This window comes from Vipera ursinii (genome assembly GCF_947247035.1).
Source record: "Vipera ursinii genome assembly, chromosome: 2".
Taxonomy (NCBI): Eukaryota; Metazoa; Chordata; class Lepidosauria; order Squamata; family Viperidae; genus Vipera; species Vipera ursinii.
Genome location: NC_139513.1, coordinates 293,813,078 through 293,838,298, shown reverse-complemented (window position 1 = coordinate 293,838,298; position 25,221 = coordinate 293,813,078). Strand labels below are relative to the sequence as shown.

Below are 25,221 nucleotides of genomic sequence, written 5' to 3'. Positions count from 1 at the left end.
AGCTCAGCAATTCCCGTGAACTCAGCGGTCCCCAAGAGTGCTTTTCCAAAAGGGACTTTCTTGTTTTTTTCCTTGAAAAGGTTTCACTTCTTCAGTTCTGAAGAAGCCTCTTGGATGAGAAGTGAAACATTTTTGGGGGGAAACCCCAAAAAAGTCCAGTTGCCTTTTGGGAAAAGCACCTTTGGGACAAGCGTGACCTGGATGATGGAGAATCTCCACGGGCCTTTGGTAATCGGTAGCTTTTTTTTAAAGTGCATGTCACAGAAACGTCTTTAAAAGTGTTTGGTGTTTTGATATGTCATATACACTCACATAGAAAACAATTTGAAAGCTAGGAGGATCAGTAAACAACGTGAATCAATTTTAGTCCTAACGCTGAAATGTACAAAATAAAATATCATTTATAGCTTTCCATTCCCAAGAATTTATGTAAGCCTTTCTCAAGGCTTTCAAGCAGCCCTCACTTATTTTTTTCTTACCCCAGGAAAACTGACAATGCACAAGCTGAGATTTACGGCAGGGTGTGTCTCCGTGCTTCTTGAATTGCAAACATAGAGGAGGCTGCCAAGATTTTCTTTAGTACAGTAAATGGAGCTCTTACAGTAGGATTATACAAATCCGGCATTATTATTATTTTTTTGACAAAGAAGGCCAGTCAGCCTTTAAAGTCCTGATAAGAGGAGAAAACGATGCTATCTCTGAAATACAGGGTAGGTTATCTGTGCCTTCAGAAACTGTGTCAGAAGCGAGTGACTATTACCCAAGCATCCCTCAGTGAAAAAAGGAGCAGAGGTTAGTAATTCTGATTTAAGAAAATGCAAAGAATCTGTTTTATAGAGGGCAAGGAACAGTCTTGCCTGGAAGAAAAGATCCGGGCTGAGGAAATAATACCAGACTTCAAAGAGGGGAGATTCTCCCTCCAGCGAGAAGCAGAGGGTGGAAAACCTTTATCAGGGTCTTGTGTCAATATATATTCTTATACGTGACATAATATGAGAAACTTCCTGACAGGGAGAAGAATTAACCAGGGGAACCACCTGCCTCCAGAAGCTGTGAATGCTCCAACACTGGAAGTTTTCAAGAGGAGACTGGACAGCCATTGGTCTGGAATGGTGTAGGGCAGGGGTCCCCAACCTTTATGGCTTGGCAGCCCAGTGGGGAGGGAGAGGGAACTGGCCTGTGCAAGTGGTGGGCTGGGGCGCCTGCATGCACGTGCCAGCCCACCACTTGCGCTGCCCACTTCCTAACCAATCACGGCTCGCTAGTGGGCCGTGGCCGGGAGTTGGGGACCCCCGGCCTCAGGTCTCCGGCTTGAGCAGGGGGTTTGACTAGAAGACCTTCTGGGTTCCTTCCAACTCTGATGCTCTGTTCCGAAGTGGCATCGTGAAAACATTCTGTCCTTGGCTACGTCTTAATCGTTTCGCCCTTGAGGCCTGCCGGCTGAGAATTTAAGCCCTCTGAACTTAATAGGATTTAAGGCGAGCAAAGAATTTCATTGTCAGACACTGGCCTGGTCTAAAAGACCGTCGTCTGGTGTGACTGTGGGACGGAAGGACAAAGGGGCAGCCAATTTTAAAACTGCTGTGATTTTAGCTGCAGCTTAAGCTCCTGAAGAGGCTGCACAGCTGGAGAATGACAGTTATACGGCTGGTGTGTAAATGTGTAAAGGATGTGTGAAGATGTAAGGGCCATCACCCTCTGCAAAAAGCTTCACCGTGACTGCTGAACATTTCAATTAAAAGGCAAGATACGTTCTTTTCCCCCTGCTTAGCTGGCAATCCCATCGTTCAGCTCGGCCATTCTAAACCCAAGACTCGTTTTCAGTGCAGTGGAATTAAGATACGACTTGCTGTTGCCTGGATTAAAGTCCCACAGTACTCAATAATATAGGTCAGTCCTCAACGTATGACTCAAAGTCTCCGTTGCTAAGCAAGAGAATTGTTCCATGGATGCTGCCCCATTTTACGACCTTTCTTTCCACGTGAATCACTGCAGTTGTTAGTAACATAGTCTTTGTGTGAAATCTGGCATCCCCGTGGACGTTGCTTGTCAGGAAGTGGCAAAAGGGGACCACGTGACGCCGGGACAGTGCGACCGTCATAAATATGAGACACCTGCCAAGCATCTGAATTTTGATCTCGTGACCCTGGGGATGCTGCAGTGGTCATAAGTGTGAAAAGAGTTGTAAATCACTTTTTACAGTGCTGTCATAACTTCAGTCATTAAACAAATAGCGATGAGTTGAGGAATGCCTGTACCTACTTCAGAAAAAAAGTGGATTTTATTTAGCTGTTAGGTTTATGCTCTTCGGCTCTCAGTCTCTGACTGGGTAGCTTTTAAAGACCTTCTTTTATTACTGATGGCTTAAAGTCTGGTCTAGCTGCTCTATGCTACCCTTGTTTCTTTGACAATTCCCAGGAAACTGTTTCAAATTATTGTGGAGGTACACATGTCAGTCCTATCCCGGGGGTTATTCTAAAAGCATCACTGCATCAAGGAGAGAAGCAAACCAGAACTAACGAGGAATTTCCTGGCAGTCGGAACGATTAACCAGTGGAACCACCTGCCTCCAGAAGCTGTGAATGCTCCAACACTGGAGGTTTTCAAGAAGAGAATGGACAGCCATTTGCCTGAAACGGTATAGGGTTTCCTGCCTGGGCAGGGGGTTGGACTAGATGACCTCCAAGGTCCCTTCCAGCTTCTATTCTGTTCTGTTCTATTCTATTGTTTGTTGTTCTACTGCGAAAATTTGAATTACAGGTAGTTCTTGACTTATGACAATTGGAGCCAAGGTGGCTATTGAGTCACATCTGATTTTTTTTACCTCTTTTGTGCCAGTTGTTATTGAACCACTGCAGTTGTAAAGTGAATCACGTGGTCATTAAGTGGATCCAGTTTCCTCTATTGTCTTTAGTTGTCAGAAGCCAGCTGGAAAGGTTGCAAATGGCAGTCATGTCACCCTGGGATACTGCAACCATTGTAAACACATGGCAATTGCCAAATGCCCAAATTCTGGTCGCTACCGTAACTGTGAAGAGGCTGCAGACATGTCACTTTTTTCCAATGTCTTCAAATTGTCACTCAATGAATGGCTGTAAGTTGAGGACTGCCTGTGATTTTATTGGACTGATTTGTGGCTATTGTGTTACTGCTTTTATTTTCTACTGTGCTGTGGTGAAGGCACATAAGGATCATCCTTGGTCTAGTCTGGACTTCCGTCAGAAGGTTTGACGGACCCGGTTGAAGACACGTCATGTGGCTCCTCGCGTTCATGTCGGAAGGTCCAAGGCACTTGGGGGTTGAAAGGATTAGCTGGTGACATCACCGTTGCCCGCAGGACCCCCCCCCAGTTGGGGTGCCTTTCGTGTCTTGTTAATGTGCCCCCCAAAGTGGTAACTATCTATCCGGTTGCAAATGTATGCGTTTGAACTGCTAAGTCAGCAGGAGCTGGAACAAATGACAGGAACTCACCCCTTCTCACAGCAGCCCTTGGCTCTCAAACGCCGGCTTCGTCCACCCAGCGTCCTAACCACGTGAGCCACCGTGCTCCTAGCTGGCTGCTAAGAGGCGAAATCAACTCTGCACTTCCCAGAACAATGACACGGAAGAATTATTCCTTGGATTTCCACCCCTGTCCAAATTTGACAGGCTGCAAGGATTTCCAGGGGACCAGCCGACTATGATGTGATGGGGAAATTCCATGTTTACATGTCAGTTTAGCTGAACAGGTTTACCGAGTTCCTTCTTGATTCCTCTCTACAGACACCCCACCTTAGGGGTTTTTTTAAAGGAAAGAATTAAAATGTCCAGACCTCATTTTAAAGAAATCACTGAGTTTATTTTTGGGTTCCTGGCTTGTAAAAAACACATTAGATTTTTTTTAAAAAGGAGCCTCTTTATACAAATATACAAATGCACATTGCTGGAAAACAAAATAAATAGAGGAGCAATTATTACAAAAACCCATTATATACACATTAAACTTCACAGACAGAGCTTCAGTATCACTGCGTTAGTTGGCACAGGTCACAGTTAAATTACCCCTAATTCCGTTCTTAAAGAACAAAGAAAAATGTCATCTAGGTAAGAAAAAAAAAACAGACTTTGGCTGAGATTGCTAGCCCATGCGCAAGAGACTAGCCACAGAAAAGTGCCCAGAGAAATCCAAGTTTAAATAGATGCATCTTTTCTTCTGAGAGAGCTGACATTCTCTGCAGATTATTTTAACTTGCTCAGTACTTTAATCTCTCAAGGGTCTTCTGTGGGAATTTTGCAAACTTTGAAGAGTCCAACAACTTTACTCATTGATTACAAGGGGAGGCAGCCCTCATTCCGACATATCAAGAACTCGTAAAGTATGTTAAAGAGTTCCCACCACAGATAGTCCTTGACTTACGATCACAGCTGAGCCCAAAATTCTTGCCGCTAAGCACGACGGTTGGTCAATGAGTCTTCCACCATTTTACGAGCTTTCTTGCCACGGTTGTTAAGTGAATCACTGTGTTGCTGAGTGAATCTGGCTTCCTCATTGACTTTGCTTGTCAGAAGGTCCCAAAAGGGGATCACGTGTCCCCAAGACATGGCAAACCATCAGAAATACGTATGATTCAATTGCCAAGCTTTTGAATTTTGATCACGTAACCATGGGGATGCTGCAACGGTCATGTGAAAAACGATCACAAGTCCCTTTTTTCAGGGCCTCCGTAACTGTGAATGGCCACTAAATGAAGTGTTGTAAGACAAGGACTACCTATGCAGTGAAGCGTATTTCATTTTATCCCTGTAGATGTTTGCTTGCAGGAAGCCAACCTACAATAGCTCCTTTTTCAAAAATGTAACAGACTTCAGAAATGGCAGATAATTCAATTACATCCTAGCCATTTTTACTGTCCCCCTGATTTGAAAGCACAATTACTCCTCTAATGCAGACACACACAGAGAATAAAGGCACCCAGATGCAGTAGACACCGATGCGCTTGCCGCTCAACTTAACATTAATTTCTCACAGCTCTCTATAATAATTGTTTTCCCAAGGCCCATCATTTTATAAAACAGTCTCCTACACTACGAGAAAATTGTTATTCCTTAAAAAAAAAGAGGATGTTTCAACAAGGGAAAACTCAAAAGACATTCATATTTTTCTCTTGGGAAAAATTAAAGAGAAAAATATGAACTGATTTTGGGGCAAAAAAAGTGAAGACTGAACTTGTCCGAGGATCATGGATGTTAACTGAGGGGGGGGGTTGGGGGGGGGAGAATACAACTAATATATTTTTTTAAAAAGTCACGGAACCCTGAACAGAAGCTATAAATTTTCTTCTGGGTCCTCTTTTATTAAGCCAGACTTCATTTAACTCAAAAGCATGCCTTGCTGTCATTTAAAAAAAAAGATTTGTTAGAGAGGCAGATGAAACTTTCCTGCGGAGTTATAGAGTAGAATGATTTTCCTTCCGATATTTTGGAAGAAAAAAAGCACCAGAAACAGGGAGGTATTGACTTGGTAAACGACAGAAAATTTTGAGTACAATCCTTTGGTCGGGTGAGTGGAGAACCTAAGAAATGTAATGCTGAAGAACACCCGTTCTCCTTTCCTCCCACGAAGAGATTAGGGTTGTGCATACTTAGAAACTATTTGGAAGAAGCATTTCCAATCTCTGGAACACCTCCACTATTCACTAAAGCAGCCCTATTTTGTTTTCTGGTTCCCATATGGACCCAGGCGGGAAGGAAGGGTACACTGCTTATAAAGTTGTGTTCACTTTAATAAGCAGATTTCTGAAAAGGTTAGTTTTTCAATCCAGGAACTACCAATGCAGACAAACAAGCTAACCGTAAATAACAACCTAATCAAGGAACCCCCCAAAACATCCCACCGATGACGCTGATGAGGCAAGCCACTAACACATAAAAATAAGAGCAATCCCCGTTCCCTTCTAGCACTGATGATGTTACCTAGATGGGTGATGAAACATCTGCAAGAAAAACCACCCAGCTCACATTTTTTTTGAACGATAAGTAGGGGAATAGACTTCTTCCCCGATGGTTTTTGAAATATGCACTGAATAGATCCATCAATCCATTTCTCATCCTCGGCCACGTTAAGATGGGGAATTCTGGGAGTTGAAGTCCACACATCTTAATTTTTGCAAAGGTTGAGAAACAGTGCTCTATTAATAGAAGGCAGTATTTGTAGCTTAGGGTTGAACTGTGGCTTCCTCTGTCATTGTCAGGAGACCACAACATCTCCTCACCAACAGTCAACACCCAGATTACTAGAGAGTAACACAAAGATTAATCCTAGACCAAGAAGCAGCAAGTAAAGAAGACCCCAATCAAAGAACAAGCTAAAGTAAATGGCCTAGGTAAAAAACCACAAAGAACATTCCCACCAATATTGAAAGGGCCAGCTATATTTGCACATAAACAGACGGGGGAAAAACCCATTTCTAGCACTGATGACATTACCTAGTTGGGTAATGAAATGTATGCAAAAAAACCCCCCAAAACCCAAACAAACTACCAAGCTCAGAGAGAACCAAGGACCCCACAGTGCTCTATGTTACATGACTGGCTCTGTCTGCATTCACATCAGTCATGGTGTTGCAATAACGTGCAACCTGTTTCGACTGGGCCTGTGAAAGAGGCATTGAAGACCCCCAATGTGGACCAAGGCAAGATGGCATAGGCAAAAACAGGAAGGGTCTCTGAAAAGAGGCCAGTTTAGTAACAGGTGGGCTTATCCCCTCCCAATAAATTATTCTTTAAAAAAGTAGAAGCCATAAATATAAAAAGTCCTCTGAATTATCATCCACGCCGAGATAGTTCTTAGCAACCCCACAGATCCATCTTTAAACTACAAGCTCTTGCAAGTGCTGACAAGTGAAGGAAAGCCGGAGGAAAAAGTCTGCAGAAACACGTTTCGGCTGTTTGTCTTTCGTCGCAGCAAATGCTTTTTCCAGTTGGGTTGGTCCCTGATGGATCTAGGAGGCTTCCCAAGGAGGGAGCTTCAATGCCAGGTTGATCCTGCTCTAAGAAAGGAAGAGAAAAACAAAGAACACGATTTAAGGAGCTCACGTATACGTAGCTCTGATTCGCTTCAAGGACAATTCAGATGAGCTGGTCTCAAAGAGAAACACAAAAGGGGAAAAAAATTCATCCTCTAAAGATTTGAGGGGGGAGGCCACGTTCCTGTCCCAGGCAGTTGGTGGGATGTTCCATTTGACTAATGGCCACTGGACCACAAATGGTCTTGTCGTGCTTGAGGAGGACCACTGATGGAGGCTTCCAGACACCGTAAAGTTAAATTTATTTTGTAGTGGGAAATGTTGAGTAAAATGCCCAATTTACTTAGGGACAGCCAAGAGTTCTCTTAGAGCAACTTTAAGATACGTGGACCCATGTGATCCAAACCACGTTCTTTTATTTTTATGTACAAGTTATACACCATGGTGACTTTTTCTGACCACCTTTCACAGGTGTCCCTACTCCTAGTTTGCCATTTGCAGTCTTCAGATGCTCAACAGAAGTATTTTGGGACTTGAGATTTGATTCAACTCCCTCCTCTTCCTCCCTCTCCTCCTCCTCCTCCTCCTTCTCTATTACCACCACCAATTTCTTCTCCTCCTCCTTCCCCTTTTCCACCGTCACTATCTGTCCTCCTTCTCCTCCTCCAGCACCCTTTCTCCTTCTCCTTCTCCTCATGTGCAGGGGTCTTCAAACTTGGCCCTTTTATGACTTGTGGACTTCAACTCCCAGAATTCCTCAGCCAGACACGCTGGCTGAGGAATTCTGGGAGTTGAAGTCCACAAGTCATAAAAGGGCCAAGTTTGAAGACCCCTGCTCACGTGCCATCATCACTTCTTCTCTTTCTCCTTCCTTTGTTCTTTGCCTTTTTGAGGTGTTGGGGAGCTTAAGAGGCACCCTCTTCGTTTAAGCGCTGGGGACCTTTGGGATGTCCACACCTTCCCAAATCAAGTACTTCCCCATTTTTGTAGTATTAAGGGAGAACCCAGCCCCACAGATTTGGGGGAACAATTGTCTTCTCTGCAACACAGTCAGATAACCCCTCGTGCTAATTCTGTTGCAAGCAATTCAATCCTCAGCCGGCACCACGACTTACATTGTTCTGTTCCATTTTTGCCACCCTTCTCGGCATTTTACAAACCAGAGATCTTGGCCAGGAGACACGTCGGTCTTCCCAGGGTCTTCTGCACAAAACACAAGCCTGAAACAAAACCAAAGGCGTTTTAAGCCACACAGAACACAAGGACCTTTAAATGGAAAGTGATACTAAGCTATCTATTCAAATTTTGTAAATTTTCCGTGACAAAACTGTTAATTCCCAGATCGCTGGGAAATTATGACATGTGGACTTCATCTCTCAGAACTGTCCAGCTAGCATCCTGGCTGAGGAACTCTGGAAATTGAAGTCCACATATTTTGAAGTTGCTAAGATTGAGAAGCATGGGGAACCATGGCCCGTTCTGGGAGCTGAAGTCCAGAAGTCCTAAAAGGACCGTGGTTCCCCACTTCTGTCCCAAAGATACGGCTTTGGGTCACCTTCCTTCCAACTTCCTTCCTTCATTATCATTCCCATGCCAGGCAAAGCTTTTTTTATTTTTCCTAAATATTATATCTAATATCTTGCTTCTGTATTACATCAGAATGCCCACCTCCCGTGCTATTTCTTTTATCGTGCATCCGTGTTGCTGTTTGGACATTTTCAGGTGGATATCAACCACAGATAAGATTCCCCAAGAAGAATCACTTTGAGGGACAGCATGTCAAAGAGCCAAGGTTGCCTAACCCTGTCCTAACCCATAACAGGTCTCTCTACGATTGCCGAGTTGTGGTTCTTCTGAACCTCCAATTTTGCAAGCCGACAAAAGATCAGCAGCATCCTCCCCTCCCACCGAGGCTTCTTTGAGGGATGTCTCCCCTGAGACTGTGGGAGTTAAATTCTTGAATTTGCTTCAGATTAGTAAAGTAGCTCCTACATGCGTGGAATGTGAGCCGTGATGAGGATCACTTCACTATCCACAGAAGAGATCTGATGAGAACAGACTGAGCTCTTCTGATTTGTTGACCTTCGTGTGACTCCAGAAAGCACAGATGAAAATACGGATAAAAGAGAATATTTGTAGCTCAAGAGTTGAAAGGAGGGGTCCTTGCGGCGTGCTCCGAGCTAGGTTGTTTTCTCGCAGACGTTTCATTACCTAAACTAGGTAACCTCATCAGCACTGATGCCCTGGTGGTGTTACCTAGGCTGGGTAATGAAACATCTGTAAGAAAACCGCCCAGCTCAGAGAGCACCAAGGACCCCACGGACCTCCTCCTCCTCCTCCTCCTCCTCCCCCCTCCTACAAACCCCATTCCTGCTAGAACTGACGATGTTACCTACTTGGGCAATGAAACGTCTGCAAGGAAACCGCCCAGCTCAGAGAGCATGCAAGGATCCCACAGAGACAAAAATTCTTACTAATTAGATAAATACGAAGTATTGAAATCAAGCACGCAAAGACACACAGAGAGGGCTGTTCTCTGTGTCATTCGTGTTTCCTCGGAAAGAAACTTTCTACAAGCAGCTCTTTGACATCCATTAACATGAAAAACCAAAAGGTTTATCTTAAGATTGGGGGTGGTTTAAGTTATATTTATGGAAAGATGGCAGATGGCCAGACTGTTTCCCCTAAATTAATTTTCCAGTTTGTAAAAGACTCTTCTATCCTTGAGTTAATTTGTAAAGATGCAGGTTAGGTTAAGGCAGGGGTAGGCAACCTCGGCTCTTTTATGACTCATGGACTTCAACTCCCAGAATTCCTGGGAGTTGAAGTCCATAAAAGAGTCAAGGTTGCCTCCCCCTGGGTTAAGGTATCATTCGGGCCTTTCGCTTGCTAACTAAAGTCCTGCTTCTAAAAGCGATTTTAATTAATAAACTGAACATGAAACCAGATTGACTTACTCCAGATTATGAGGATTCAAAACTAAAAGAACAGCTACTATGAATTCACAGCTTTTTTAACATTATTTTTTAATTTTTTACATCATCCCCCTTCAAATCCATTTCTCTGCACTTTATGTCACCTGATTTTGATTTTTGGGGGAGACAAAGGCTGTTTTGATTTTTGAAAAAGGAACGCTGAAGAGCAAAATAAACCCAGTTCTCGACTTATGACCACGAGGGGAACTAAAATTTACATTGCCAGGCAAGGGGGTCACTAAGGGAGTTGCCACTGATTTTGCGATCTTTTTTGTCACGGTTAAGAGAATCAGTGCAGTCGTTATTTGAATCACAGGGTCATTAAGTGAATCCAGCTCCCCCCATTGCTTATGGGAAGAAAGCTGGGAACATGCACACACAGCTGGTCCTTCATTTACAACCACAGCTGAGCCCCCAATTTTTGTTGCTAAGGGAGGCATCTATTAAGGGAGCTTTGCTACATTTTATGCCATTTCTTGCCATAGATTTTAGGTGAATCACTACCATTGCTAAGTTAGTAACACGGTTGTTAAGTGAGTCTGGCTTCCCCATTGCCTTTGCTTGTCCGACAGTCGCAAGAAGTGTTCACATGACCCCAAAATACTGCGACCGTCATAAATACGAGTCAGTTGCCAAGTGTCTGAATTTTGATCATGTGACCCTGGGAGAGGGGATGCCGCAGTGGCCGTAGGTGTGAAAAATGAGCGTAAGCCGCTTTCTTCAGTGCCGCTGTGACTTTGAACGGTCAGTAAAGGGACTGTTGTAAGTCGGGGACTACCTGTACATAAACTAGCACACACGTGTAAATTGTTTAGCTCAAACTGAGCTTACTTTCCCTCCCGGCCAGCCTGTCCAGCAGAAAAAAGATGGCGAGGACAGGGCATCCCCACCGTCGGGACAGTCAGGTGCTCCCTCGTGGGGATCCCCCCGCCAGCACTCACTTCTTCTGAGTTTCTCCCGACTTCACGCGGATCCGTCTGATCTGCAGTTCTTTGGAGGAGAGATCGGGCTTAGACCAATAATTCTTCATTTGGCTCCAAAAGTTGTACCAGGACTGAGTGTTGCTTTCCCAAGTGAGTTTGATCCTTAGAATGTCACCCACGTCTTCTTCTGTGTAGACCAGGAAGGTGTTTGTGTAGTTGAGGCCAATCTGATCGGATCTGAAAGGGAAGCCAAAGTCAAACCGATGCCGGTTCACCCACCGGCTCAGCCCTGCTCCAGCCGGAAGACCTCGAGGCCCCGTAGAGTCCAAGGGCCAAGCTCATGGGCTAGACCAGACCCCCCCAAGCTGGAAGTTCCCAGCCCTCATTTCAAATTATGGGGGCACTAAGACGTGCAGTGTAGGAACGCAACGTCATTGAGAACTTCTCTGGACCATTCCCCACTTTCAAACAACTACCAGCTCTTCCTAGGACAGGGCCAGGGGAACGAAGCACGGAGGTGGCCTTTTTAGAAAAAACAACGTCAACCTTACAGAGAATGAGTGATATTTGAAGTTTTCCACTCACACTTCCAGAGGCAGAGGTTCAGAATCCCCGCTGGTTCCGTAGAAAGTCACGGAAAACGACGGTTCCGTTTCTCCCAGACTCTTGTAACTGAAGACGTGGATCTTCAGCTGATAGTGGAAGACTGAGGAGAGACAGGTGAGAGTGGCAAATTTGCGGCAACATAAACAGACACGGCTTGCAAGGGGAGGGCCAAGGGGCAGAGGATCTGAGTGCCACACGTGTTGTTGGGGCCCCAAACTAAAAGACTAGAGAGAATCAGAAAAGCAGTTTTTTTGTGGATGATGGATTCCCTATTACACAAAGGAGAAAGACTGCAAAGCTCTTGTACGCCACGAAATTAATTGTAGGCAATCCTTGAAGTACGACCACAATTGAGTCCAACCGAGACCGTTGCAGCCTCCCTGGGGTCACGTGATCAAAAGCCAGACGGTTAGCAACTGACTCATATTTATGACGGTCACAGTGTCCCGGGGTCATGTGATCGGCTTTTGCGACCTTCTGACGAGCAAGGCCAATGGGGGAGCCAGTTTCACTTTACTATCGTGTTACTGACTTGACAACCGCAGCGATTCACTTTAACAACTGTGGCAAGAAAAGTCATAAAGCGGGGCAAACCTCACTTAGCAACCGTCTCGCTTAGCAATGAAAATTTCGGGCTCAATTGTGTTCGTAAGTCGAGGACTGCCTGCGGTAGGATTCGCCTTACCTTTGAAAGGCATGCCGGCCCTTGTCTTGAGGTACATCTTGCTGTTGCGCTTGTTCCTCATCTTCTTGATGTTGTACCCGATGCTGTTGCAGCGATTCTTCCGGCAACTCAGGCAGATGCCCTTCTTGAAGCGCCCGGAATCCGTGCATTGGAAGGCGAAACTCTGCTTGTCTCTGTTCACCAGGGAGTCCACAAAGAGGTGCACTGACCGTTCGTGCTCACATATCACAAGGTCTCCGATCTCTAGAAGGGGAGAGGGACCACAGGAAACCATTGGGACCTCGGAGTCCTGGTGGACAATCCCTTGACCGCGAGGCAGCCGGCTGCGGCAGCAGCCACAAAACCTGGCCCAGAATCAAAATCACGCAGAGTACGGGTACCGCTTTATAAAGCCTTAGTAAGGCCACACCTGGAATGCTGCAGCCAATTTTGGTCACATTATAAAAACAGAGGTTGAAATGCTCCAAGACTGGAAGTTTTTAAGAGGAGACTGGACAGCCATTTGCTTGAAATGGTATAGGGCAGGGGTAGGCAACCTCGGCTCTTTTATGACTCATGGACTTCAACTCCCAGAATTCCTGAGCCAGCTGTGCTGGCTCAGGAATTCTGGGAGTTGAAGTCCATGAGTCATAAAAGAGCCGAGGTTGCCTACCCCTGGTATAGGGTTTCCTGCCTGAGCAGGGGGTTGGACTAGATGACCTCCAAGGTCCCTTCCAACTTACTTATTATTATTATTATTAAATTTTGGGAAAAGTGCAAAGAAGAGCAACTTAGATGATTAAAGGCCTGGAGACTAAAACGTGAAGAACGGGCGCAAGAATCGGGTATGGCCAGTCTAGAAAAAAATAAGGGCTAGGGAGGGACGTGATAGCAATCTTCCAGTGTTTGAGGGGCTGCCCCAAAGAAGAGGAGGGGGCCACCTTGTTCTCCAAAGCAGCAGAGGGAAGGACGAGAAGCAACGGATGGAAACTCATCAAGGAGAGAAGCAACCTGGAACTAAGGAGAAACTTCCTGACAGGGAGGACAATTAACCAGGGGAACTCCTTGCCTCCAGAAGTGGTGAATGCTCCAACACTGGAAGTTTTTAAGAGGAGACTGGACAGCCACTTGTTTGAAATGGTATAAGCCGGCTCTTCTGCTTGTGCAGGGGGTTGAAGACCTCCAAGGTCCCTTCCAGCTCCATTCTGAATTGAATTGAGTTGCATTCTCCTGCTCAGCCAAAAGGGAAAAGCAACCCCCCCCCCATGTGCAGCAGCAAAATCTATGTTTTTTGGAGCGCAGCAGAAACACAAGCTCTGTTCGGGCCCCCAGCCAAGAATGTTGCTGTGCAGCCCAAAGGACACACATATCACTTAAGTCATGAGGAGGAGGATGCAGAACCGGTTGGAAACCTTTCATGAGCTGAAATGGCTTTGTGTTTTAAATGGGCTTTCCAAGCCATTGCCAACCGTCGCGAAGCCTCGGAGCCATTCGCCAAGCAGCCCCGCAGGCATCCGTTTTCCCTTCCTATGGCCAGGAGCGAGATGCTGGAAGTTTAAATAACGGCTTGGCCTTTATAAAGCGTGCGCTGTAGTTTAAAGTCCTTCCAGAGGACGTTCTGAGGGAAACCCTTAAACACAGCCCTTCCTAGGCTGGGCTCCTTCCAGGAGCGGGACTTTGGATCAGGCTGCTCAGTGGTTAGGGGAACCAGCCTCAGCGGCAACAGCCGTGTGGGAGAGTCAAAATCAGCAAGATGGCATTGCCTCCTCCTCCTCCTCCTCCTCCTCCTCCTCATGCTGTCCAGTTTAATGAAAATAAGGACTAGGCGTGACATGATAGCAACGTTCCAATATCTAAGGGGCTGCCACAAAGAAAAAGGGGTCACCCTCTTGAAGGCAGGAAAAGAAGTAATGGATGGAAACTAATCAAGTAGAAAACCAATCTAGAAATAAGAAGAAAGCACAATTAATCAGTGGACCAGAAGTTGGCTTCAAAAGTTGTGGGTGCTCCATCACTGGAGGTTTTAAAAAGAGATTAGACAGCTATCTGTCTGGAATGGTGTGGGGTCTCTTGCTTGAACAGGGGGTTGGACCAGAGCAGGGCTTTTCAACCTTTTCACCCACTGTGCCACATTTAGGATATGGCGACATCCGAGGACCACCAGTCGCCTAGCAAGGTGTCAAAAACTTGATGACCCCCAAAAAAAGGAAAAAAAGGGATGAAGTACAGGTAGTCCTTGACTTACAACAGTTCGCTTAGTGACTGTTCAAAGTTACAATGGCACTGAAAAAAGTGCCCCCCGAGCCACAGCCAAGCAAGACACCTGCCTGCCCGCCTGCCCAGTGGCGCTCTTCCTCCCGTCCGAGGTTTTCATGGTTGTGAGCATTTCTGTTGAGGATTGGCAGCGGGAGTGAGTTGGAGGGGAGTTTGGTTTTTATTCCCCCCCCCCTCTGCTGGGTGGTTTCAGCAGGTTTTGGTCACTTCAGATGACCCTGGGTCACTGTGACCGTCATAAATAGGAATCAGTTGCCAAGCATCTGAATGACCCTGCAACATTCCAGCTGATCGGTGCTTCTTCTGGGCTCAGCAGACATGCCGGGATCAGCGCTGAGCTCCAGCTGGATCCTGGCGCTGATCCTGGCGCTTCCACTGAGCCCCGACAGCCCTGCAGCTCCAGCCGTCTGGTTCAGCTCATTCCCCTCCCCCGCTACCCCTTTCCTAGGATGGCTGCATACCACCCGCCAGGTGCCAATGGACCATAGGTGGTATCCGTACCACTGGTTGGAAAGCCCTGGACTAGATGACCTCCCTGGTCCCTTCCAACTCTGTTATTCTGTCTGCTTTTTGGCTCCCTCCCCACCTGACATCCACTGACCGCAGACCAAAATAGTCAGGAGGCAGCTGCTTTAAAGCAACCTTGAAATATGTAGTTTAATGAAGAGAAGGGTGAGGGGTGACATGATAGCAACTCTTCCAGTATCTCAGGGGCTGCCCCAAAGAAGAGGGAGTCAAGCTATTCTCCAAAGCGCCCGAAGGCAGGAGAAGAAGCAACGGATGGAAACTCACCAAGGAGAGAAGCAACCTGGAACTAACAGGGAGAACAATTAACCAGTGGAACAACCTGCCTCCAGAGGTGGTGAATGCTCCAACACTGGAGGTTTTTAAGAAGAGACTGGACAGCCATTTGTCTGAAATGATATAAGGTTTTCTGCCTGAGCAGGGGGTTGGACTAGATGACCTTCAAGGTCCCTTCCAACTTTTTTTATTATTATTATTATTATTATTATTATTATTATTATTATTATTATTATTATTAAATATAAGTCAGTTTTGGTACCTCGATACTGAAGTTGGAGGCCTAAAGTCATCTAGTATTTACACGGTAAAGAAAAGATGCCAAGGTGATTTTATTAATATTTCACTGGGCTTTATCCTGCTCTAACGCTCACAAGGGTCCCGTACGGAAAGGAAGGCCAAAGAGGCAGACGTTGCACTGGACTTCTTCGTCTTGGAGACTGAAGTGCTTTCTCAGCAGTGGTGATGTTCCAACAAGGTGGTTCATCAAATCAAGGGAAAGACAACAACAATACAGGAAGTCCTTGACTTACTTGTTCAGTGACCAAAGTTACAATGGTAATGGAAAAAAGTGAGACCATTTGTTGAATAGTTCAAGGCAGGGTATTTATTTTTAATGTGTATCCCATCTTTACTATTTTTAAAAATAATTCAAGACAGGGAACATATCCAATGCACCTTTCTCCTCCTATTGTCCCCACAACAACAACAACCCTGTGAGGTGGGTTGGGCTGAGGGAGAGGGACTGGCCCAAGGTCACCCAGCTGGCTTTCCTGCCTAAGGCGGGACTAGAACTCACCGTCTCCTGGCAATTGGCCCAAAGTCACCCAGCTACTTTTCATAGTTAAGGCGGGACTAGAACTCACCGTCTCCTGGCAATTGGCTCAAAGTCACCCAGCTAACTTTCCTGCCTAAGGCGGGACTAGAACTCACCGTCTCCTGGCAATTGGCCCAAAGTCATCCAGCTGGCTTTCATGGTTAAGCGGGACTAGAACTCACCGTCTCCTGCTTTCTAGCCTGATACCTTAACCACTAGACCAAACTGACTCTTATGCCAGGGTATTCATTTCTACAAGGATTATTTTACTAATACCCTTGTCTGATATCAACTGTTACACTACCTTCCTCAGAGAAATAGCTGGAGAAATCCCCATTTTCCCCTTGGAAATGAGCCCAACGTGGCATTCCCGCCTCTGCGAAGCCCCGGCTCTCTGAAGCAACCTCACAGATCAGGCGGAAGAGTCAACTCACCCCCTAAAGCCAGCGTTCCCAAGATGTCAGTAAGCCCACATCCCGGCTGGATGTCTCCTCCATTGGGGTAAATGTCAATGTGACCCACGGGCATCTGGATCCCGATGCTGATGCCCAACGTCTCTCTTGTGTACGTGTGCAGGACATCCACAAAATCGGCATCATCGGGGGAGAGACGTCTGCTTGGATCGGCTCCCTCAAACATCGGCCCAGCTGGATCCAAGCCTAGAAAAGCCAAGGCGTGTGGTTAGTTAGCCCTTCGCCATAATTGAAGGTCTTCGTTCTTCTAGAACAGGGGTGGAGAACGATGGCCACTTTATGACTTGTGGACTTCAACTCCCAGAATTCCTGAGCCAGCAATTCTGGGAGTTGAAGTCCACAAGTCATAAAGGGGCCATCGTTCCCCGCCTCTGTTCTAGAGGAACCTGGTTCATACCTTATCAGAAGAATGGTTAATCTAGAGCAGGGGTAGGCAACCTTGGCTCTTTTATGACTGGTGGACTTCAACTCCCAGAATTCCTGAGCCAGCCTGGCTCAGCTTGGAAACTTCTCCCTTTCCCCTCAGCGTGGCTGGCTCAGGAATTCTGGGAGTTGAAGTCCACAAGTCATAAAGGGGCCAAGGTTGCCTACCCCTGCTCTAGACCAGCAGCAGGGACAAACGTTATGCTACTTTAACTATTAGGTTCTGGTAGATCTCATGGTTAACTTCCAAATTTGGAGGTGGGTGGTTACATAAAACCCGAAAAGAACTTTCTGGGGCTGTCCAGAGCCCATGGGCCACCTTTACATCGATCAGCTTAGGTTTTTTGCAAAGAAGGGAGCTACATTTCTTGTAAGCTCTGCTTTGCTATCTACTAGAACTTGCAACCAACATACAGGCAATCTCAGGAGGGGAAAAAAGAAAATGGAGGAAGATTTTCATTCACCAAAGAACTATGAAACTTTTATGCCTCCCATTTCCCCGACACAGTGACTTTTGAGGCAAAACTGTCGTGCATATGTTCAGCAAGAGTGGGGTGGGGAACCCCTCCTAGCCTTGGGGTTACAGGCTGTCTGGTCTGGAAGGAGAATTATAAAGCAGATTCTCCGTGAGATGCAAAGTTTGGGGGAAATATTCTCGGCAAAATAAGCTTCTGGGTGTGTGCACGCAGACCAAAGGACACACGCACATACTTAAACACACGTACACACCCAGCTGGGAAGAAAAGTTTCACTGATGACCCCTTCCCAAAAAATGTCTTTTTTTCACGTGCCAATTAAGGTTAAGGGTGGATTGAGGGGTGCAAATCCGCCACTAATGCCAATAAAAGCTTTTTTTTCTTAACCTTTCTCCTGTATAATGAAGGACCGAGAGCACTAGAAGTCAAAAAGCTGATGACATGGCAGAAGAGAGACGAGAAGGCCGGGACCGAAATGAGATGCCCTCCTGCCTTCTGACTTTGGCCCCGTCCACCACTAACCACAACCCAGCCTTGACCAAACACAGATCTGCAATTACCCCCAAGGGCATGCGCAGAAGGCAGCCTAGAGGCAGATCGGTTTACCAGAGGCTATTTCGAGTGGGATGGCTTTGATTAATTACTTGAAGTTGCACACACAAGTCAACTTGGCAACTTTAAGACTTGTGGACTTCGACTCCCAGCCATGTTGAAGTCTTAAAAGCTGCCAAATTTGGAGAGCCCTGGACTAATTCTCTTGGGCTGCAAAACCACTTTTTCTGCACTAAATGGGGCATCAGGCAGTTGCAGAAACAGGAGGCCAAGCGCTGTAATGTTTTTGGAAAGCAAGAGAAAGCCGCCAGGTGGTCACCTTACCTGTAATTCTTCCAATAGTCCCCTGGGCATAGTTTCCGGTGTAGCCAGCAATATGGGCCCCGAGACTGTAGCCAATCAGATGGACGTTCTTGAGTTGGAAGTCCTTCTTCTCCTGCAACATGGACAGGAGGAATAAATCCCTCGCGCTGGTGACTCTACCGCGTTATTTAGCAAATGGACGAAACCTCATGCTAGAAATTTCCTCCCAGAAAAATAGCAATAGCAACAAGCATTCAGCCTTACATAGCCACCCCCTAGGCCAGGGGTAGGCAACCTTGCCTCTTTTGTGACTGGTGGACTTCAACTCCCAGAACTCCTGAGCCAGCATGGGGGGGGGGGACTATGGCTCCCTTCATGACTGGTGGACTTCAACTCCCAGAATTCCTGAGCCAGCATGGGAGCCTATGGCTCCCTTCATGACTGGTGGACTTCAACTCCCAGAATTCCTGAGCCAGCCTGGCTCAGCTTGGAAACTTCTCCCTTTCCCCTCAGCACGGCTGCCTCAGGAATTCTGGGAGTTGAAGTCCACCAGTCATAAAAGGGCCAAGGTTGCCCACCCCTGCACCTAGCCCTTTACAATGTTTTCTGGGCAGTTTACAATGTAAGCATTATTGGCATACAAGCAGTCCTTGACTTACGACTACAACTGAACCCAAAATTTATGTTGCTAAGTGAGACATTTGTTAAGTAATTTTTGCCCCATTTTGCAACCTTTCTTGCTACAGTTGTTAAGCGAATCACTGCAGCTGTTAAGTTAGCAACACAGTTGTTAAGTGAATTTGGCTTCCCCATTGACTTTGCTTGTCAGAAGGTCGCAAAAGGGGATCACGGGACCCCGGGACACGGGTACTGTCATAAATATGAGTCAGTTGCCGAGCAACTGTATTTTGATCACGTGAGCTATGGAGATGCTACAATGGTTGTGAAGTGCGAAAAAAGGTCACAAGTCACTTTTTTCAGTGCCGTTGTAACTTTGGATGGCTTTGTAAGTCAAGGACTCCCTGTATTGGCCCCAACAATTTGGGCCTCATTTTACCGACCTCGGAAGGCTGGAAGGCTGAGTCAACCTTGAGCTCCATCAGGATCAAACTGCTGGCTGTGGGCAGAGTTTGCCTGCAATGCTGCACTTTAACCACTGCGCCACCAGGACTCACAAACCACCACCCCTAACTGCGAAAACCAAGGGTGTTTAAGAAAAGTTCATTTTACTTTATGTCCGGTTAGTCACCCACTGCTCAAATGTGCATTCCTCCACACAATTACAAACTATTCCGGCCTGCAAAGGGCCGTAGTAAAGAACAGCTCTAGGCAATTCAATTCTAAATGTACGTATAGTTCAGTTTAAAAAGGCCGCAGTCCCAGTGCCAAACTACATAAAACAGCTTGGAAGAGCAGGCCTGTCTAATGGGGAGGAGATTAATTAAAGACAGAAGTTGGCTAATCAACTGTGACAAGAGAGGGGAGGGGGAGAAGCAAATCTGGATTAAGGAACAGCTGCCGGCTGCAAGGGACGAGGCCTGCCTACTGAGGCCAGCAAAATCAATATGCGCATAAAACAGAGGCAAGCATATCGCTTTTTGACTAAGATCAAGTGAGGAGGCTCATATTTAAGATCTGTGAAACGATGTGTTTCCTACTGCCCGCTTTACAAGTGACAGCAGGGACCTAACTAGATTAAGGAGCAGATAAGTCAAGGAATGATTAAGCAATTAGGGATTAACCAAACAGATCTGAGCCAGATTGGCAGATATAAAAGGATGAAGCTGCTGTGCATTTTCACCCAGGTTGTGTCACTGAGATATCCAGTATGCAATCAGCCCCAATTATTTCCTCTCCTCACCTTTTTGGCACTCAGCCAGCTTTGTTACACTGCTGGCAGACGGACTCTTGCCTATGCAAATGTGGCGTTTCCAGGCATCCACTTGATGCCAGGTGGGCGGCCCCTTTCTTGGGCAACTTGCAGAGCGAAATGTTTGTTTGCTTGCGAAAATTACCTCTAACCAGTCCAGCAGGCCCGCAAGTTCTTTTCCAACCACCCTGGTATTGTTGACCGCGATGGTGTAGAGTTGCTGGGCGAGAGCCAGCCAGTTCACCACCACCACGTTGGCTTCCTTCTCGCGTTCCTGCAAAGCCCAGACCAGGCTGTCCAGCCACCTTTCGTACATGCCGCCCATCTGGAAGGAAAATCAAGATATGGCCCCAGTCTAGTCCTAGGAGGATTGTAAGCAGGGCTTGAAGTCTTCAGTAAATACGTATTTTTTTAAATGAAGGAATTAATACATTTGGGGGATGTAATCCTGGAGAAGATTTAACTGCATCCAAATCCAAAGATTTACCTTGGCCAGGAGGTGCCTCCTGCCATCCTCAGGCCAAATTCAAAAGAACTTCACAAGTGACCAGTTCGGTTTTCTAGCAAGGACAGTTTCTTCCCAAACAAACAGCTGGTGAGGGAACACTCCGAAAATCACAGCGTTGGGTTTTTCTTTTTTACTTTTAAAGGTATTAAAATACACAGTTTTTCAAGCTCAGAGTTTGGATCCCGATTCAAACTTTCTGATTCTAGAGTCGGCCCTCCTTAACTTAAACTCCTCCACCATTCAGTGAGAATGGAAGAAGCTTCTTGGATGAGAAGCAAAACATCTTCAAGGAAAAACCAAGTCCAGTTGCCTTGTGGAAGAGCAGCTTTGGGGCAACCAGGACCTGCATGTCTGAGAATCTCCATTCAGGTAAGCACTAAGATCTTAACCAGGACCGCCACACCTTGATGGAGGGTACCTTGCCCTCCCCTTCACTTGCTCAGAAGTCTCCTTCTCCACACACACCAACGCAAGTTATTGTTTTTAACTGCATCGGGGCCGATACACTTTTTTCCTCTCATTTGGAGGGGGAAGAGTTTTGAAAACCCAGAAAGTTCTACGTATCATGCTGGCATTAGTCATTGAAAAAGAGGCCAAACCATGCTGGATATTTGATGTATTATGTAGCTCAGCCCTTAGAAGTCACCAACTGCCTGTCTTTGCTTGAACTGCCAGTTTAAACTGATGTTTTCCTCTGTTTGGGGTAGGGTGGAAGGAACGACTACGCCATTTTTTCTTTCTTTCCAAAAGATGGAAAAATATTTGGGAATGATCCTAAACCTCAAGCTGCATTTTACCAGAGAAAGTGGACAGGCACTGACTCGGAGACTGGTGGAATTCCAATTATCAATAAAGGAGAAAAATTATACCTCAGGGCTGAAACGAGGAGTCCTTGGTCCTCTCTGAGGTTGGTTGTTTCCTTACCTTAACTAGGGTGTGCAATGATGATATCACCTAGTTTGGGTAATGAAACGTCTGCGAGAAAACAACCCAGCTCAGGGATTCCCAATTACCTTCACGGGAACAAACAATTGAATACTTCCAGATTATTTGAAGAGCATCACACTTAGTATTCTCCAGTCAGTTTTCCTCAGGAGAAATCCTAGCAAGCTCCAACTCTTTCATGGCTCTGGAGCACCCATTACCGATTGTCTGAGCCCTTCTTTCTGCCTAACCATGATTGGATTAGACTGAAATTCATCCAGGGGTAACCTTGCAAGCAATCGCCTGATACGGTCTAAATCAGGGGTCTTCAAACTTGGTCCTTTTATGACTTGTGGACTTCAACTCCCAGGATTCTGGGAGTTGAAGTCCACAAGTCATAAAAGGGTCAAGTTTGAAGACCCCTGGTCTACTCTAAATAATAAAAATGACCAGTGTAGAAGGTACATTCCATCAAGAAAGATGGGCGGTTCAAAGCTCTATATAACTGGTGCCTAGATATGGCAATGTTGCCAAAAATCAGTCACTGTAAACGATCACAGCTTTAATTGGGGAACCTGTCACATGTCAAGGAGCTCAGTCAAGTCCTTCTACTTACTGCCCATCCATGAATAACAAAGAAAGTCTTGGCGGAGACATTGAACTTGCAGTCGTCTAGGAGATGGTCTTGACCAACTGTGAGATAGCATTCAGCATCATCCAGGTCTGGGGTGGTACGAACAATAAACTTCACTTGTAGATCCCGAACTTTAGATGGTCCTTCTCTCAGCTTTTGCACCTGAGAAACGCTATCATCTGGAATAAAATATGTAGAACTTAACATCATTCATCCGTAAGTGATGTTGGCCAAATAAGCTGAACAAATATGGGTAATCCTTGTCTGCAATAAATAAATTGCAGCCAGTTGCCAAGCATCTGAATTTCGATCACATGAGAATGGGGGGTGCTGCAATGGTCATAAATGAAGGCAGGACAAGAAGCAACGGATGGAAACTCATCAAGGAGAGAAGCAACCTAGAACTAAGGAGAAACTTCCTGACCTTGAGAACAATTAACCAGTGGAACCACCTGCCTCCAGAAGCGGTGAATGCTCCAACACTGGGAGTTTTGAAGAAGAGACCGGACAGCCATTTGTCTGAAATGGTATAGGGTTTCCTGCCTGAGCAGAGGGTTGGACTAGATGACCTCCAAGGTCCCTTCCAACTTTATTATTCTTGTTATTGTTGTAAAAAACGGTCATACCTCACTTTTTCCAGTGCCGTTGTAATAGTCACTAAATGTTGTAAGCCAAGGGCTACCTGTACAGAATCTGCCTTCCTACTTGGTGCCCCTGAAATGTGTTGGACGTCAGCCTTCAGAAGTGGAAACTGAAACCCACATTCTCAGGAGAACATCACATTGAGAAAAGCTGACTTCATCTTCAACAGCTATCGTCAGCTGCTGGTATAACTTGGCCCATTTCCCTTGTGCACTCACTGAGAAAGCAGAAAAGTTTTATCATCTGAAAAAGATCTTTCCACATGTCATCTCCTTAGGTCTGAAGAATGGCTACCAGAACTTCCCCTTCTCCACCAGCTGATTCAATACGTATCTGGCAGCTTTTCAAACTATCAAATGCTCTCGTGGGAACTTCCATATGAGTCCGTTGCAAAACCCATAGCTAGAACTCAGCCACCAAGGAATGATTGCAGCCAAACAATAAATCCTGAGACAATGGAGACCTCAAAGAGGTCAAACAATATTGTGTATCTCTTTATCAGGCTAAGCTATTTTTATAACTGTAAAGCTTCTGGGCGTCACGTTTCCACAGAAAACCAATCCACAGGGCCAGCTGATCTGAAGGATGGCCGTTTCTCAGTTATATCTACCCAACCCTCCAGAGTGAAGAGGCAGTATGGGTCCCCTCTCTTAAGAAAGTCCATCTAGTGCAGGGGTGGGGAACCTTGGCCCTTTTATGACTTGTGGACTTCAACTCCCAGAATTCCTGAGCCACAAGTCATAAGAGCGCCAAGGTTCCCCACCCCTGATCTAGCAGAACCAAGAAAAAGGATTCTCCCTGTAGAACAGGGGTCTTCCAACTTGGCCCTTTTATGACTTGTGGACTTCAACTCCCAGAATTCCTGAGCCACAAGTCATAAGAGCGCCAAGGTTCCCCACCCCTGATCTAGCAGAACTAAGAAGAACGATTCTCTCTGTAGAACAGGGGTCTTCCATCTTGGCCCTTTTATGACTTGTGGGCCTGGCTCAGGAATTCTGGGAGTTGAAGTCCACAAGTCATAAAAGGGCCAAGTTGGAAGACCCCCGCTGTAGAACATCATCCCTGCGGAGATAAGATTGGTGCCACCTTGACATTCTTCTGCAAGGCCCTGGAGACAAGGTTTTGCCAATGGTTCTGGGGACCCCAGACTGATACGGAGCCCATCAAGTGGCTGGCTTCATTATTGTCACGGTGTGTGTGTGTGTGTGTGTGTGTGTGTGTGTGTGTGTGTTGTGTTTTTATTTGGGGCTTAATTTCTGTAAGCCACCAGGAATCCCAGGGAGTGAGTTGGGCAGCCATATAAATCTTCTTAACAAACATGCAAACCAAAGAAGAAAACCAGCCCTACAAAAATCCACACCATCCCTTGTCCTTCCTCCAGATGCTGGGCTTGTCGGCTGGAAAGCCGGCACCCCAGGTTCGAGATCGGAGTGCCACGCAATGGCATGAGCTCCCGTTCCTTGCCCCAGCTCCTGCCAATCTAGCAGTTCCAAAGCATGCAAATGTGAATAGATAAATAGGTACCACTTTGCTGGGAAGTGCCGGTAACAGTGCTGTGTGACGTCATGCCGGCCACATGACCACAGAAACATAGAACATAGCATAATAGAGTCGGAAGGGACCTTGGAGGTCTTCTAGTCCAACCCCAGTCTTTGGACAGCACTGGCTCATCTCGACACAGAGACGAGAACCGCCCCCTAGAGTCGGCAACAACTAGTGGAGTAAAATCTGCAAGGCCTCCTTTACCTTTTTTTTCAACCTGCCCTTTCTTCCATTTTCCTCCTCCTATAACTAGCCAAGTAACTTAGGTTGAGAATGGGCCACCAAGCCTCCAGGCTGGCTGAACAGGAGGAAGAATTCGGACCTGTCCTGCAGGTAAAGGAAGACACAGCTTATCCCACCAAATTCCTCCTGCTCTTTCAACATCTGCTGTGCAAAGTCAGTTTGTTTTCAAAACTAATGGAGAGATTTTTCCATACTTTCTTGGCTGCAGCTGAACTCTCAACCAATCAGAATAGAGCTTGAAGGGACCTTGGAGATCTTCTAGTCCAGCCCCCTGCTCAAGCAGGAGACCCCCATACCATTTCGGGCCTTTTCTTAAAAGCCTCCAATGTTGAAACCCCTACATCAGGGGTGTCAAACTCAATTTCATTGAGGGCCGCATCAGCATTGCGGTTGCCCTCAAGGGGGCGGGTGGGTGTGGCCTGGGTGGGCGTGGCCTACTGGGTGGGCGTGGCTAGAGTGCGTATGGCCTACTGGGTGGGCGTGGCCAGCTCTACATCGTTGGCATCAAGGGTGCCTATGGGGGCCTGGGCAGGAGTGGGACAGATCTGGGGGTCTCTGGCAGAAGGG

General features: G+C 46.4%; 1 protein-coding gene and 1 long non-coding RNA gene across 2 annotated transcripts in view; both read right to left on the bottom strand.

Moving 5' to 3' along the window:
- The window catches only part of LOC310635646, a 68,884-nt gene that overhangs the window by 14,946 nt on the left and 28,717 nt on the right, over positions 1–25,221 (bottom strand). The gene's annotated exons all lie outside the window — the stretch shown is intronic.
- Positions 6,496–24,436, bottom strand: LIPG (lipase G, endothelial type; the record flags this gene model as incomplete). The annotated part of the gene is made up of 10 exons (XM_083353220.1): positions 6,496–7,028; positions 8,120–8,224; positions 10,921–11,139; positions 11,488–11,608; positions 12,194–12,436; positions 16,499–16,723; positions 18,313–18,424; positions 20,307–20,486; positions 22,210–22,406; positions 24,394–24,436. The coding sequence occupies 10 exons, from the start codon at positions 24,434–24,436 to the stop codon at positions 7,007–7,009; spliced, it is 1,467 nt and encodes a 488-aa protein (XP_083209346.1). The 3' UTR covers positions 6,496–7,006.